Source organism: Pinus tabuliformis, chromosome 4_2, assembly GCF_031772625.1.
Source record: "Pinus tabuliformis cultivar Carrire ecotype Pingquan chromosome 4_2, CPIR1, whole genome shotgun sequence".
NCBI classification, from domain to species: Eukaryota; Viridiplantae; Streptophyta; class Pinopsida; order Pinales; family Pinaceae; genus Pinus; species Pinus tabuliformis.
Genome location: NC_142304.1, coordinates 272771550 through 272785980, shown reverse-complemented (window position 1 = coordinate 272785980; position 14431 = coordinate 272771550). Strand labels below are relative to the sequence as shown.

General features: G+C 40.1%; 1 protein-coding gene across 1 annotated transcript; it reads left to right on the top strand.

Moving 5' to 3' along the window:
• The first annotated feature begins 7394 nt into the window (after window positions 1–7394).
• On the top strand, window positions 7395–8791 carry LOC149169038 (uncharacterized). Its single transcript, XM_089427014.1, has 2 exons — window positions 7395–8457; window positions 8568–8791. Exons 1-2 carry the CDS (start codon window positions 7431–7433, stop codon window positions 8762–8764), a joined length of 1224 nt encoding a protein of 407 aa, XP_089283140.1. The 5' UTR covers window positions 7395–7430; the 3' UTR covers window positions 8765–8791.
• The last annotated feature ends 5640 nt before the right edge of the window (window positions 8792–14431 follow it).

Sequence of the window (14431 nt, the reverse complement as noted above, 5' to 3'; positions counted from 1 at the left end):
TAAGCACAAAACTTGATATCTTCATTGTCTCTGTCCAACTTAATTAAAAAAATTCTCAAGTATCTTCTGATTGGTGAGATTACCCTGTTGGGACACCCAGTTACCTTTAATAATGCAACTGTCTCCTATCCTATTATTGTTCCTACAAACGTTTCAATAAGGGCCATGATGCATGCTCTCTTCTTCGACCTCGGAGTATCCAACAACTTCACTATATTCTCGTCTCATCAATCTCTTATTTAATTACACAAATAACAGATATAGGACTTGGCCGATTTCATCTATGGTATTTATTATCCTCTTCAACATGAGTGCCTATGAACAAATCCATTGCCAATGTCTGCCTTACAAAGCCAAGAAAGTGGCTATGATACTATTGCTATGTTCCTGCCCAAATAATGGAATCCGTTGTTATAACTGAAATATATTTTTGTTGAGACGGATGGAAAAAAAATTGGTTTCGGCCTTACAAAGCCAAGAAAGTGGCTATGATACTATTGTTATGTTCCTGCCCAAATAATGGAATCCGTTGTTATAACTGAAATATATTTTTGTTGAGACGGATGGAAAAAAAATTGGTTTCGGTCAAATGAACCGACTGTTATACAGTTACAGGTTTTCAAAATGAGTAAGAAAATTAAATATATTCAAGCCAAAACATTCTGGAATATCTAAAATTTGAAAGAGAAACCTGAATGGTTAGCGGACTGGGAATATTTGGAAACAAAGAACGATATTGCAAAAGAATGTGAATATCCACAAAACAAAACAGTACATAACATGAAAGATAACATTTCTGAGGCGGGGTGGACAACTCATCCCTGAGTCTCCAACAGCAATATAGATGTTGCACTTGACAAGTGACTTAGACTCTAACAAAATACCTACAATAAAACATTCCAAAATCATGCTCTACCATAAATCTTAAAGGCCAATTTAAATATTTTTCATGTTTTCTCGCATGTGGACAAATGATTGTTTTTACAATGAACTTTATTTTGTTACTTTTCTTCACCTACTATTCTAAAGTTCTCTTACTCCAAGGGTGCTGTACAATGTTTAATTTCACATAAACACATTTGTTTGCCTTTCTACTTCCAAAATAGCCCTAATATATTTTCTCCATTATTGGGAAAGAACGTTGGCACTTCTCGGCCGAGAAGATTAGTATAGTCTTAAGACATCATGTCGATGGCATTGATAAATCTCTGCTGCAAGTAGAGAATTATGAGAATATCATTAGAGTCTTCATGTTCTTTCAGTCAACCATAAACACAAGCAATGCAGGTCCTATTCAAATCACGTGGTTGGAGAAAGAGAAGATGCAATGGAGATTCAGATGAACTTGCAGGTGTGGCTCTTCAATATTTGATAAAATCTTCAAGGAAATTTTTAAAGTCGAAGTTAACTTCTTGAAATGGCACTATTAAAGTTGAATTCTGTCTCTATTACAATCAAATATAAAAAAGTGAATGCATATAACTCTAAGATGACTCGAATTACTAGAAAATCTGTTCATTGCGCCACTCCAGCCCAGTATGGAAGAGATGTTGTAATATTCTGTCCTATTATATGAACATTTTGACTTGGTCAAATTACATAAAAATAATTAAAATAAAATTGAAGTAAAATAGTCAATTTACTGTTGGCAGTTTTTGGGCTCCAGATTTTGACAGCCGATGGTTTTGTCAATGTTATATATATATATATATATATATATATATATATATTCTACCAGCCTAAATCCATCTTAACTCCGGATCTACCAAGCATCAAGAGGGATCAAATCTCTTGAGTTGCAAACCTCTTTTAGAGTGAAAAGAGATTTGATCCCTCTCTGTGCTTACAAGATCCAGAGTTAAGATGGATCTAGGCTGGTAATAGATCAAGCAAAGCATATCCACTTTAAATATATACCTGATACAAATAGTGTTAATCAAGCATCACACCATGAAAGTTTCATTCAACACAGTTTTGTAAACTCAAATGCCACAATTGTTAAAATGCAAGAACAATTTATAACTATGCCTTAACTAAAAGATGCCTTTCTGGGCTAAGAAGACTTGGGGAAAAATATAAATATCATGTATAAAGTTTGAACACCCTATCTTTTATTTAAAAGGAGTAGTTTCTAAATTGGACAGGATGCATGAATGTTGATATGAAAGTTCTTAGGGTTGTTGCTTCATACTGATAGCCAGTAGAAAAGAATGAACTCATGATTGATTAGTTTCCCTTCTTATGTACACTGTAGACCACAAAGGAAGGATGCACTCCATCCCCCAAGCCCCGTCTCCAACTGCCCCCCTAACCCCTCACTTCTGCTAGCTCTTCGGAAGTCATAGTTATAGCAAAGTACAACATTACCCCACGTTCTCTAGCCACCTCAAAGACTTGGACTGTTATGTCTTTGATTGGTTGTCGTTGGCCCTTCTTCCTATTTGAAGGGCCCTACCCATTCCAGAATTGTTCCTCCAGACAACCAAACAAATGTCTCCAAATATTTCTAGATTAATTCCATGAAAATTATCACCTCCTCTAGAGCCAAGTCCAAGCTTCCCCAGTAATGTGCTACTACTTTTGATAGGATATTTTCCTACTGAACTCAGATTTGATATACTATTCAAATAAAAATTTAAATTTTATACCCAGATTTTTAAACTCGAAAAATAATTTTTTTCCAGATCTGATTTTATTAATAGCAATACACTGAGTTCACTAACTTCAAATGCATTGGAAATAGAAACCATTTACAAAGAAAATTTGACACAGTGATCTACCCTGGAAACCCCAAGGGGAAAACCAGCAAACAAGTGATTATTTTATTTCATCCCATAGAGAAAATAAATTTGGAAATTATTACAGCAATTTATGAACCTGTACTTGGCCCAGAAGTCTGAGAACTTCACCCACAGAAATCTTCCTTGAACTCTGTGCCAAAAGTTAAAACAGCTCTGCACTGTGCAGTTTTCGAGTCTTGTGCAGCCTGTCCATATGGCTACAAGGACTGTACGAAATCCGTACAATATGGTACATCAAGTTGATGCTGTCCCACTGCCTGAAAACCAGTGTTTTCAAAACCGTTTTTAAAAACCGGTTACCGGTCTAACCGGCCGGTTAGCAAGGCCGCCGGTCTAAACCGGCCAAAAAACCCGGTTGGAAAGGCCATTTCGCCATTTTTTTGCCCTAACCGGTGAAAACCGGCCGGTTCTGTCCTAAACCGGCTGGTTTTAGGCACGCCCACCGTAAAGTTAAAAAAGCATATTTTTCATTGTGTTTCAAGGGTTTTGGGGGGGAACTAAGGGTGTTTCAACCCTAACAATGTTGGCAATTAATGGTAATGTTAAATTCTTAAAGTAAAAGTGACAAGGAAATGTCACTTTTACTTAAATTTTTAACATTACCATGAAATGACTCAGGATGTTTGAGAGTGGTTTCGACCTCATTGGATTTCATATGGAGAAACTAGAATTTTAGATTTCACTCAAAATTCAGCAGACTTAATGGTTTTCAGGATTTCATGGTTTGGGGGTAAACAATAAATGCAATCGGAGCTCCAAATGATGAGCAAAACTCATGATCTAGATCCCATTGTGTTGGACGATATTGATCCAAGTCCAACATCAGAATGGGTAGAGGAGACTGAAGAACCTGTGTTTGAGGCTGATTTTGATATCGAAATGGCTTTAGCGGGGGATGATACAGAGTATGTGGTGGCATCAGAACTAGGATCAGTAGCGGCATCAAGGAAAGGCAAAGAACCAATGGAAGGCACTAGTCATGCAGGTCGACAAACTCGTGCTTCCATTAGGTCCACTTCTATTGTCATTGGTGGCATTGATACTGAGGTTGCAGATCAGGCTGAGGCATCCTCAGACTCTGAACCAGATGATGTCTATGTAGCTCCTGATGATGATCCTGTGTCTAGTAGTGGTGATGAACTTGATGATTGATCATGTGTACATTGTAGACTTGTAGTAGGCCAATGGCCTCATAGCTTGCAGCATTGTTTTTGGACTTTATAGGCCATTTAGAGCCTCATTTCTTATGTATTTCGCTATTTTGTCGATGATATGTATTGTACTCGGTGCCATTTTGATATATTCACCTTTACATGGTATATAAATGAGCAAACTTTGCATATTTTGTCTCTATTGGCTTGGAATCATGGTTTTACATCTTATAAATAGTTTTGTTTCATTAAAAATTAATTATTTAATGTATTTTTTTAAAACCGGTTCCTTGAGACCAAACCGGTCCCGGTTAGACCGGTTTCGGTTGGTAAACCGGTTCATTAGGTGGACCGGTCTGGTCACCGGTTCCGGTTTTAAAAACATTGCTGAAAACTGCTTCTCTACTGCTTGGAACTTCATGCCCAAAATCTATGTATGTGTTGCCTTGAAATGTGTGCCCTAGCTTGCCCTTCATACTACCCCTGTAATTTTCTCCTGCTGCAATCTTTTTCCCTCTTCCTCTTCAGCTCAAACCCTTACTTGTTCATCCAATGTGTATCTCTTCCTCTCCTTAAGTTTTGTTTTTATAACTTTCCAATGACTAAAGCCCTATCTTCAAGGTGATTGACGGTTAAAATCTCATCTTGATCACTTGAGATCAATGGTTGTGACTTAATCTCTCATTGACACAACTTAAGTCATCTTTTAATCATTAGAAAGTAAAATTCACTTTTACTTTATAAAATAAAGTTAATATCTAGAGAGTGTTGAGAAATCATGTTGTTTGTACATTAGGGTGGATTTCTCTTCTTTGATAATTGCTTGTGAATGTTGTTGGCTTCTTATTAATCTTTATTATGTTCTTTTCATCAAACATACGAAACATGAAGATCACAAGAAACAAAGAACACAAGATATAGGCTCCAAGCTAGGGCGAAAACCACACAAGGGGGAAGACCAGCAACATGTACAACACCAAGAACAATATTTCAACAAGAGATGTGTCATGGTAGAACTATTACATATCCAAGCTCAAGAAAACCTTCCTTTACACGTGCAAACTTAAGATTTCAGCCTCCCTTGATTTTGCTCTTCTTCTTGAATTATTTCAAATCAGATCATGCAAATTGCTTGTCCCCAAATATGCTCGACATGTACTCTATTTATACTATCCAGAGGGGTTCGATTTAGATGTCTCTTCCAAGGCAGGGCCGACTTGGCATCTAGAGGTAACTTTTACTCAAATTACATGTTTGAGAAATTATTTTTCTAAGCTATAAATAAGCCTTTGACTTTGATCAACACAAATAATAATAAGCATGAATAACATGCTTAAATAAAATAATAATTTGACTTGTGCATGAAACTTGTTACCAACCATTTTGTGGGTGATATCCTTAAGAGAAAAAAATTTGCCAAGATGGTCCTCGGTCGGCCGCCAACAGCCCCTTGTAGCCACCAACTAGCTCATTGTGCCATTTCTCTGCAACCTGAGCCAGCCATGTGGTCCCTCACCCATCTGTCATGATCATATGTTTGAAGGTGGGCCTCCTGGACCTCAAAGTATGCCTTATCATTTGGTAATTGACCATTGTAGTTTGCTTATCATGGATGCTTATGGGCATGGATTAATGGGGGGATTCAGCGGAAAAATGGGCTTGGTTTGCGCTCTTGTCCCCTGGATCCCTTTTGGATATTAACCTAGGATTCTAGTCCTGTGGAATCTCTTTTATTGACCATCTGGTTTTATGGATGGTATTTCATAGAAAGCCCTGGTTTTGATTATGTGGTCCCAATCCCTCATCCACATATATTGCCTCCTTTCCACTCATTATTACCCCATTCATCATTTCTCCCCACCTGGGTCCACATAGGGCTAGCTCTCCCCTTCCCCTTGCCCACACCTTGGGTCCATAGTTTTAAAAACCGGTGGAAAAAACCGGTTACCGGCCTAACCGGCCGGTTGGAAGCCTGGCCGGTCCGAACCGGCCCTTCTAACCCGGTTTAGACCCCCTCGTGCCCAAAAAAAGGCCCTAACCGGTAAAAACCGACCGGTTTAGGGCGGAACCGGCCGGTTTATAGCAAACCGGCCAGTTTCGTCCTAAACCGGCCGGTTTATGGACAGGCCGCCGGTTAAAGCAAAAAAGCGCAGCGGTTTTGGAAATGAGGGCGGTTTAGGGGTTTTGGGGGTGAGGGAAAGGTATTTTCCCTCCAAAAACACACTCACACTTGCTATAAGACACCCCTCTCACTCTCATTTGTCTCACACAACTGATTTGGAGTGTTTGTGAGTGTTTGTGAGTTTGTTTGTGAGCTTGGAGAGTGTGGAGTTTTTGCTGAAGTAGTCATCTTGGAGTTGGAGTTGGAGCTATTTTGGAGATAGTGTGTAGCTGTCAGTGGAGTTGCCATCATCAAGAGGAGGCTAAGGGAGCTACTTTGCATTTCCAGGTAAGGATTTGCACTTGATAATTCCTCATTTGAGTCTGCTGTCCATGAATTATTTTTTTTGTGCTATAAACTTCTCACTTCAATGATCTATCATCTATGCTAAGCCTATGAACTCTCTAGCTCTATGCTATCAAATTTTGTAGCTTGCATGTGCATTTTTTTCCTACATTTATCATTGGTTTTCCATGTTCCTTAGCTGCAATTTTTTTTTTAAATGGCAGATTTATTTGCAAATTGTTATTATTTCAAGCAAACATGTCTCCAAAAGGAAAGGACAGTGCATGGGTTCATTGTGATGTAATTGAGGGAAAAATGATATGCAAATTATGCCATAAATCTATTGGAGGTGGGGGTATTCTTAGGTTGAAACAACACTTGGCTGGGGTAAGAGGCCAAGTAAAGCCATGTGATGCACCAAAAGAACTGTTAGGTCCTATTAGGGCAGAATACATTGCCAAGCTTGAAAAATTTTATGAGGATAAGGCTAGGGAGAAGGCCATCCAAGATGAAATTGCAAGGAAGAGGGAATTAATGGAAACCATGAATGTTTTGAAACAGAGTGGGTATGATGATTATGAGATTCAAGACTCCACTTCTATCCCTTCCACCAATGACCCCTTTCACTATGTTCATCCTTCTATTGGAGTTGGCCAACCATCAAAAGGAACAAAGAGACCAAACATCCAAAGTTATTTCTCATCTTCTGCCACCATTGCCTCTTCTAAATCTAATCCCACTTCCTCCCAGCCAAGTTCTCAACCCACTTTGGATCAGCATTGGAAAAAACAATGCAAAGAAACTTCTCACCAATACATTGCTAGATGGTGGTATGATTCAGATATCCCATTTAATGCTGCTCGCTCACCTTATTACCAAGCTATGTGGGACTCTGTTATAGCTGCAGGAAAGGGCTTCAAAGGCCCTAGTATGCATGACTTGAGGGGAGCTCTTTTGCAAAAAGAGATATGTTCCATTAATGAGTATTTGGTTGAGTTTAAAGAGTCATGGGTCAAAACAGGTTGTTCCATTATGTCAGATGGATGGACCGATGGAAAGAACCGCACTATCATTAATTTCCTTGTTTCTTGCCCTCAAGGAACCATGTTTTTGAAATCAGTTGATGCATCTGATAGGGTAAAGGATGCAAGCCTTCTATTTGAGCTTTTGGATAACATTATTCAGGAAGTTGGGGAGCAGCATGTTGTGCAGGTCATCACTGATAATGCCTCAAACTATGTTCTTGCTGGAAAGATGCTTGAGGCCAAATATAAGACCATATTTTGGACTCCATGTGCTGCACATTGCATAGACCTCATGCTTGAGGATATAGGCAAGGTGGAGTGGGTAAAAAACACTGTAGAGCATGCCAAGTGCATTACAAAATACATTTACAACCACTCATGGGTATTGAGCCTAATGAGGAAACACACTGGAGGCAAAGAGCTTGTTAGGCCTGCAATTACGAGATTTGCAACTCACTTCCTCACGTTGCAATGTCTCAATGGTCAACATAGAAACTTGCAGAAAATGTTTTCCTCTGATGAATGGTCTGAATCTCGGTGGGCTCGTAGACCAGATGGAAAAGACACCAAAAAGAAAGTGTTAGACACTTATTTTTGGAAAAGGTCTGTAGAGCTTGTGAAAATTACCGAGCCCCTTGTTAAGGTGCTAAGGTTGGTGGATGGGGAAAGATTGGCCATGGGCTACATTTATGAAGCTATGGATCAGGCAAAGGAGCAGATACGGGCAGCTTACAATGACAGGTTAGCTAAATATGGCCGTATATGGGAGATCATTGATAACAGATGGAACAATCAACTCCATCGTCCTATACATGCAGCCGGGTATTTTTTGAACCCAAGGTATCACTATAAAAATCGGCTAGGAGATCAGCATGATGGGGAGGTCAGAGCTGGATTGATTGATTGCTTGGAGCGCATGGTCCCTAACCATGTAGACCAGTTGGATATACATAGACAGCTTACTATTTTCAATCAAGCAAGTGGTACTTTTGGCAAAAACTTGGCAAAGATGGCAAGAGATGTGGACCAACCAGGTAAGCAATTCCAATTTCCATTTTGTTTTTCATTTCAAGTTAAAATTGTTTACGTTCTTTACAATTCAAATTATAAACTAAGTTACTAATTATTGTCTTTTTCTTTGCAGCACATTGGTGGGAGTCATTTGGTGGCCAGTGTCCTCAATTGCAAAGGTTTGCAATTAGAGTCCTCAGTCAAACTTGCAGTGCTTCAGGTTGTGAGCGCAATTGGTCTGTTTTTGAACGCATACACACGAAGAAGAGAAACCGTTTGGAACAAAAACGGTTAATGATCTTGTTTTTGTGCAATACAACCTTCGACTGAGGAGGAACCAAATGATGAGCAAATCACCTGATCTAGATCCCATTGTGTTGGACGATATTGATCCAACATCAGAATGGGTGGAGGAGATTGAAGATCCTGTGTTTGAGGCTGATTTTGATATCGACATGGCTTTAGCGGAGGATGAGGCAGATTATGTGGCGGCATCAGAACCAGGATCAGTAGCGGCATCAAGGAAAGGCAAGGAACCAATGGAAGGCACTAGTCGTGCAGGTCGACAAACTCGTGCTTCCATTAGGTCCACTTCTATTGTCATTGGTGGCATTGATACTGATGTTGCAGATGAGGCAGAGGCATCCTCAGACTCTGAACCAGATGATGTCTATGTAGCTCCTGATGATGATCATGTGTCTAGTAGTGGTGATGGACTTGATGATTGATCATGTGTACACTGTAGACTTGTAGTAGGCCAATGGCCTCATAGCTTGCAGCATTGTTTTTGGACTTTATAGGCCATTTAGAGCCTCATTTCTTATGTATTTTGCTATTTTGTCGATGATATGTATTGCACTCGGTGCCATTTTGATATATTCACCTTTGCATGGTATATAAATGAGCAAACTTTGCATATTTTGTCTCTATTGGCTTGGAATCATGGTTTTACATCTTAAAAATAGTTTTGTTTCATTAAAAATTAATTATTTAATGTATTTTTTAAAAACCGGTTCGTTTAGACCAAACCAGTCCCGGTTAGACCGGTTCCGGTAGGTAAACCGGTTCATTAGGTGGACCGGTTCGGTCACCGGTTCCGGTTTTAAAAACACTGCTTGGGTCATGCTTGGAATGATGCCCCAAAGGTTGATACAGCTAAAAAGAAAAGTAAAAGCACAATTGGCCACATTCAACACGCAAATGTACCACAAAATGCAAAAGATGGTTGGGACAAACACATTTAGCACATGGGCAAAAGCCAATACATGTGCTTTACCCCATCATCATGGCCATCACCATGGTACCTACAGGTTCTATGAGCCTCCTTCATCATTTAGGAACCCATGATTGTCCCAACCCCCGGTGGGCAATGAACCGCGAACCGCCCTACCTTAAAAAGGGGTATCCACTGTTATATCTCACACATCATGCTCTTACCCCTTGAGCCCCAAGCAGTTAATTAAAGAAAAATCATACAAGACAAAAGCCATATAAATTAGAGTGGAAAAAATCCAGGTCGAGGCACCTCATGTACCACGATTGCTCCCTCCTATACATTATATACCCAAGTGTGGGCTTCCCTCTTGTCAGCTACCCTTATACCCCAGCATGTGGCCCAAGGTTGCCCCTTCTCATTTCCTACTACATTCATCTTTTTGTCACATGCCACCACCTTTTAAAGGATGTACCTTAGACATATTATCCCCTTTAGGAGTAGAAACCACCTAATGGGATACTCCCATTTGGAGTTTTGGAGACATTAGCACATGTCAAAGCCCATTATGGAAGACCATGCCATTATGAAGTCCCCACTTGTGGTCCATGGTTTGTAAGGTCTTTTACTCGATTTCCTTGATGACGTGTTGTACTGGAAGGCTAGGGGACGCATTGGATCTTATGCAGGATTGCAGGTGGTCTGCATCTTGGATTTAGTCTCCCTATACGGGGTTCTAACCTTCAAGAAGGCTACATTGGCACATGTAGGGTGTGTGTTGAGAGCCATGGGCCTCCACAGCAGTAGACAGCACTCCATGGATCCCCAAAGATGTTCAGAGATTGCTCGAGATTCACCTAGAAGGCGAGGAAGATGCACCTGGTTCACCTTTGCCCAGGCAGCCCCACAGATGTACCATGCACATGGCAGCTGACCTGAGACTTGTATGTTGATGTGGCATCACTAAAACCATCATCTGAGCTCTTACAGATGGTCTACAGGCATCTTTGACTTACTTGGAGACCCATGAGGTCACTTGTGGGCCCTCACAGCCATTGGAAGCACCACAGGTCTATTATGTGGAGAACAAGGGGCCAACACCTTGTCCATTACTTTTGGAAGTCCAACTCATCGTTTTGGCACTTATGGACTTCATCAGGTCTCTTAGAGAGCCCAACAACATGAATTATTGATCATTCAACCTCTTGGAAGCCTTATTATTTTATTTGTGAGCTAGTTTGGTGTGCTTGTCACCAATAGATAGTTATTTGCACATTATTTTAGTTGATGGGCTAAAGTAGGCTCAAATTAAGTAATTCGAACTCTTAATGAGTGTATAAATAGGAGAGAGATGAATTCATTTGTATCATCACTTTTGATTGGATCATTCTTCTCTCTTGAGAATTTCGCACTTTTTCTTGGAGGATGAATTGGAGCATATATGAATTTTGATGTTTGGATTGGAGTATCTTATCTTGGAGCTTCTTTATTGTCAAATTGTTGATGGTTGGATATGTTTTATTACATGTAAGTACACACATTCAATGTTATTCTTGTTTTACTTTTGTCATATGCATTGAATGGGATTTTCGCTATAATAGGGCTAATCGCTGCATTGCATAATTACGAAATTGTGGAATTATTGTTTCTATATAGCATCTCTCAATGTATGGCCCATGTATGTTGAATGAAACCTCCTAGGGACAATACTATCAGTGAATTTATCTTGATAAGCCATCTCTTTTTGCAAAGCAAAGTATAAAATCTTTGAGGTCACTTCTTCTTGCCTTAAGACCAAGCGAAGTAGTCCTTAAAGCCTCCTTGACTGAAATACGAAGTCCTTTCTCATCATTCTACTAGACTCCATTCTCCCCAAGGGATTAGGCACTGGTCTACCAATAGTTGATCACTCAAAGAACATTTTTCTCCACCTCTTCCCTTTATCTTCTAGGTCTATCCAAGTTGGGTCACCTAGGGCATCACTTTCCCGACAAAATAGCCATAGAAAAAGTTCAATCTCCTAGCCTCTATTGCGCTCGTGTGTCCTCTAGGCCTCCTCCAAATTTGAAGCCATTCCGATGGTGGAGTTGCGAGATATCCCAAGCCCTAGCTCTAAGATAAAACTTTTCCCTGGTATTCCCTAGGCTAGCACCTCATAGGATCAATTTGACACCTTTAAGTGGAAATTCTTGCTTTGATCCTTTCCCCTTCCTTGTCTAGGTTAAGATCATCATTGGTTGTTAGATTCTCTCTCCTTAACTTGGGTTGGGTACACTTGGTCCTGTGTGGTCACATACCTTTGAAAGGTCAATTCTTCAAGAACCACTTGGGAAGTTAAGTTCAATAAGGATTTTAGGGATTGGGAAACTCCTTTACAAGGTATATTCTTCTAACCTAGCCCTTAAATCCTCACTTCCATATCTAGAAATATTTGTACCTCGTTTGAAGAGCAAGTAAGCTCCATCCTTAACCCCCTTTTAGGAAAAGGAACATTAAGGTCACTTCACATCCATTTGTTGATTCATCCTTCACAAGTGACTTCCATATATTGGGTCTCCTCCCATCAATGAAAGTCTGTAAAGAGTAGGGAGTCTTAGCTGAGGTCGCAATGGGCTAAGTTTCTATTGTTGCCCTTGACCTAGCAATTGTTCCTTTCGGAGTCCCTTTTAGGCCCCCTGCTAGTTTGAGCGGTAACATTTTGGCGTCGTTGTCAAGGAGAAAGACAGTCTACCTCCCTAGTGAAACATTGAGGAATTGATTCATTAAACGACATTTATAAACATTCCTCTGGCGACTCCACTCATTGTCCAAACCCCTAGTTTACTTAAAGGAAACAATATTCCTCCTTTAACTAGGGAAGCTACAAAAAGGGGAAAGCGAACTCCATCCCCTGTTGGAACCACCCTTTTCCCTGAATTTGAGAAAGTCAGTGATCCATCCCCAAAGATGCCATCTAGTTCTAACACTGACCCAAAACAAGATCAACCCAAGATGACCAAAAGTGAAAGACACTTGGTTAGTGTCTTTGCCCCATTGAAATTGAGTGATGATCCCAAACCATTACCTGAAAAATATAACCAATGGTTACCCAAGTTCAAAGGGGATGCTACTTGGACTGCCCATGGTTTTATTGAAGAATTCTATTGGAAAATGTCCCCTAGGATGATCTTTGATGAATATAGGCTCATGATGTTTTTTGCTCTATCGCTTGAAGGAAAAGCAAGAGAATGGTACTTTAGCCTTCCCCCTGCATGCATAGAAGACTCTAATTACTTTAAAGACCTATTCATGAAGAGGTGGTCATGCAATGCCCAAGGAACCTTTAACATTGAAAAATTCTACCAAATAACCAAGGGAAGGGAAGATGTACGGGAATTCGTTCAAAAATTTCATAGGGTAGTCAAGGACATACCCAGTCATTTGAAACCATCCAAAACTAATATTCTTGATAAATTCATAAAAGCAGTGGGTGGCCACTTAACCTATGTATTAAGAGATAAGAAACCTTCCACATTGGCTGAAGCCAAAGAGATGGCAATGGAAGTTGAAGAAAACCTACAAATCTCGAAGGTAGATGTCACTGACCACCCTAGAGCTAGAGCTGAGGTCAAGATGGAGAAGTCCAAAGATCAACATGAAGAAACTCTCCTTGTCATCCTCAAGAAAATGGGCAAGTTCACTGGAGAAGCCAACACACATGACAGGGTTATCATGAACAAAATCACCACCTTGGAAAGGGCCCAAAAATCTAGCTATATTCCAAATGGAGAACTCTTTCCCAAAAAGCAAAGTGAAGAAGATAGGTTTAGCTCGTCTCAATTCCCGAACACTTTGGCTCCAACTAATGTTGTTGAGCCAGACCCATCATCTGAGGATGAGGGGAGTGAAGAGGAAGAAAGTGAGGATGAACAAATTGATGAACAGGCTAGCCTTGTGGAATCTAACATCTTCAACATTTTGCTAGGAGGATCATACACACATCCTCCCATTAGTGAGGTCACCCTTAACGAGGAAAAAGAAGAATCCATTCTTAACTCTGATATCAAGGGAAGGTTCAAAGGGGTCCAATATTCACGAAAATAAAATAACAAAGACCCTACAACTTCTAAGGAACCATCTAATAAGATTCATTGACCAAGCAAGCCCCTCCCAAAGAGTCTCTCACTGAAATTCCTCCCAAGAAGGATCCGCCAACCAAAGCCAATTCAAAAAAGGATCCTTCGAGGAAGAAAAACATCACGAAGAAAGAAAAAGGGAAAGAGGCTAAACTTGACATTGACATAGGGGTTGTCGTAGGAAGAATAACCATAATCGTTCCTTTGAAAGAGATTGCTAAGCTTCCCAAGCAACAGCAACAAATCAAGAAGTCCTTGGGAATTAAGGAAGAAAATTACCTGGAGAATTATAAAACATTCATATTCTTGACTGAAGCCTTGGGTGTGAACCGTTTATGCTCACTTTGGCTATCAATGACCTCTTCTTACACAATTGTATGTTAGACTCAGGGGCTTCCGAGAATATCATGCCCTTAAAAGTTATGAAGCAATTGGGTCTCAACATCACTCGGTTGTATAAGAAGGTGTGTGGTTTTAACTCCAAGCCTATGGGAGTTGAAGGTCTCAACAAGGACCTTAAGGTTTCTTTGGCTAGGAATCCCGACATATCCCTCCTCATGGATGTTGTTGTCATTAATATTCCTGATGTATGGGGAATGCTATTATCTAGGAAATGGGGGGCTACTGTTGGGTGTCATGTTCAAATGGACTTATCATATGCTACCATTC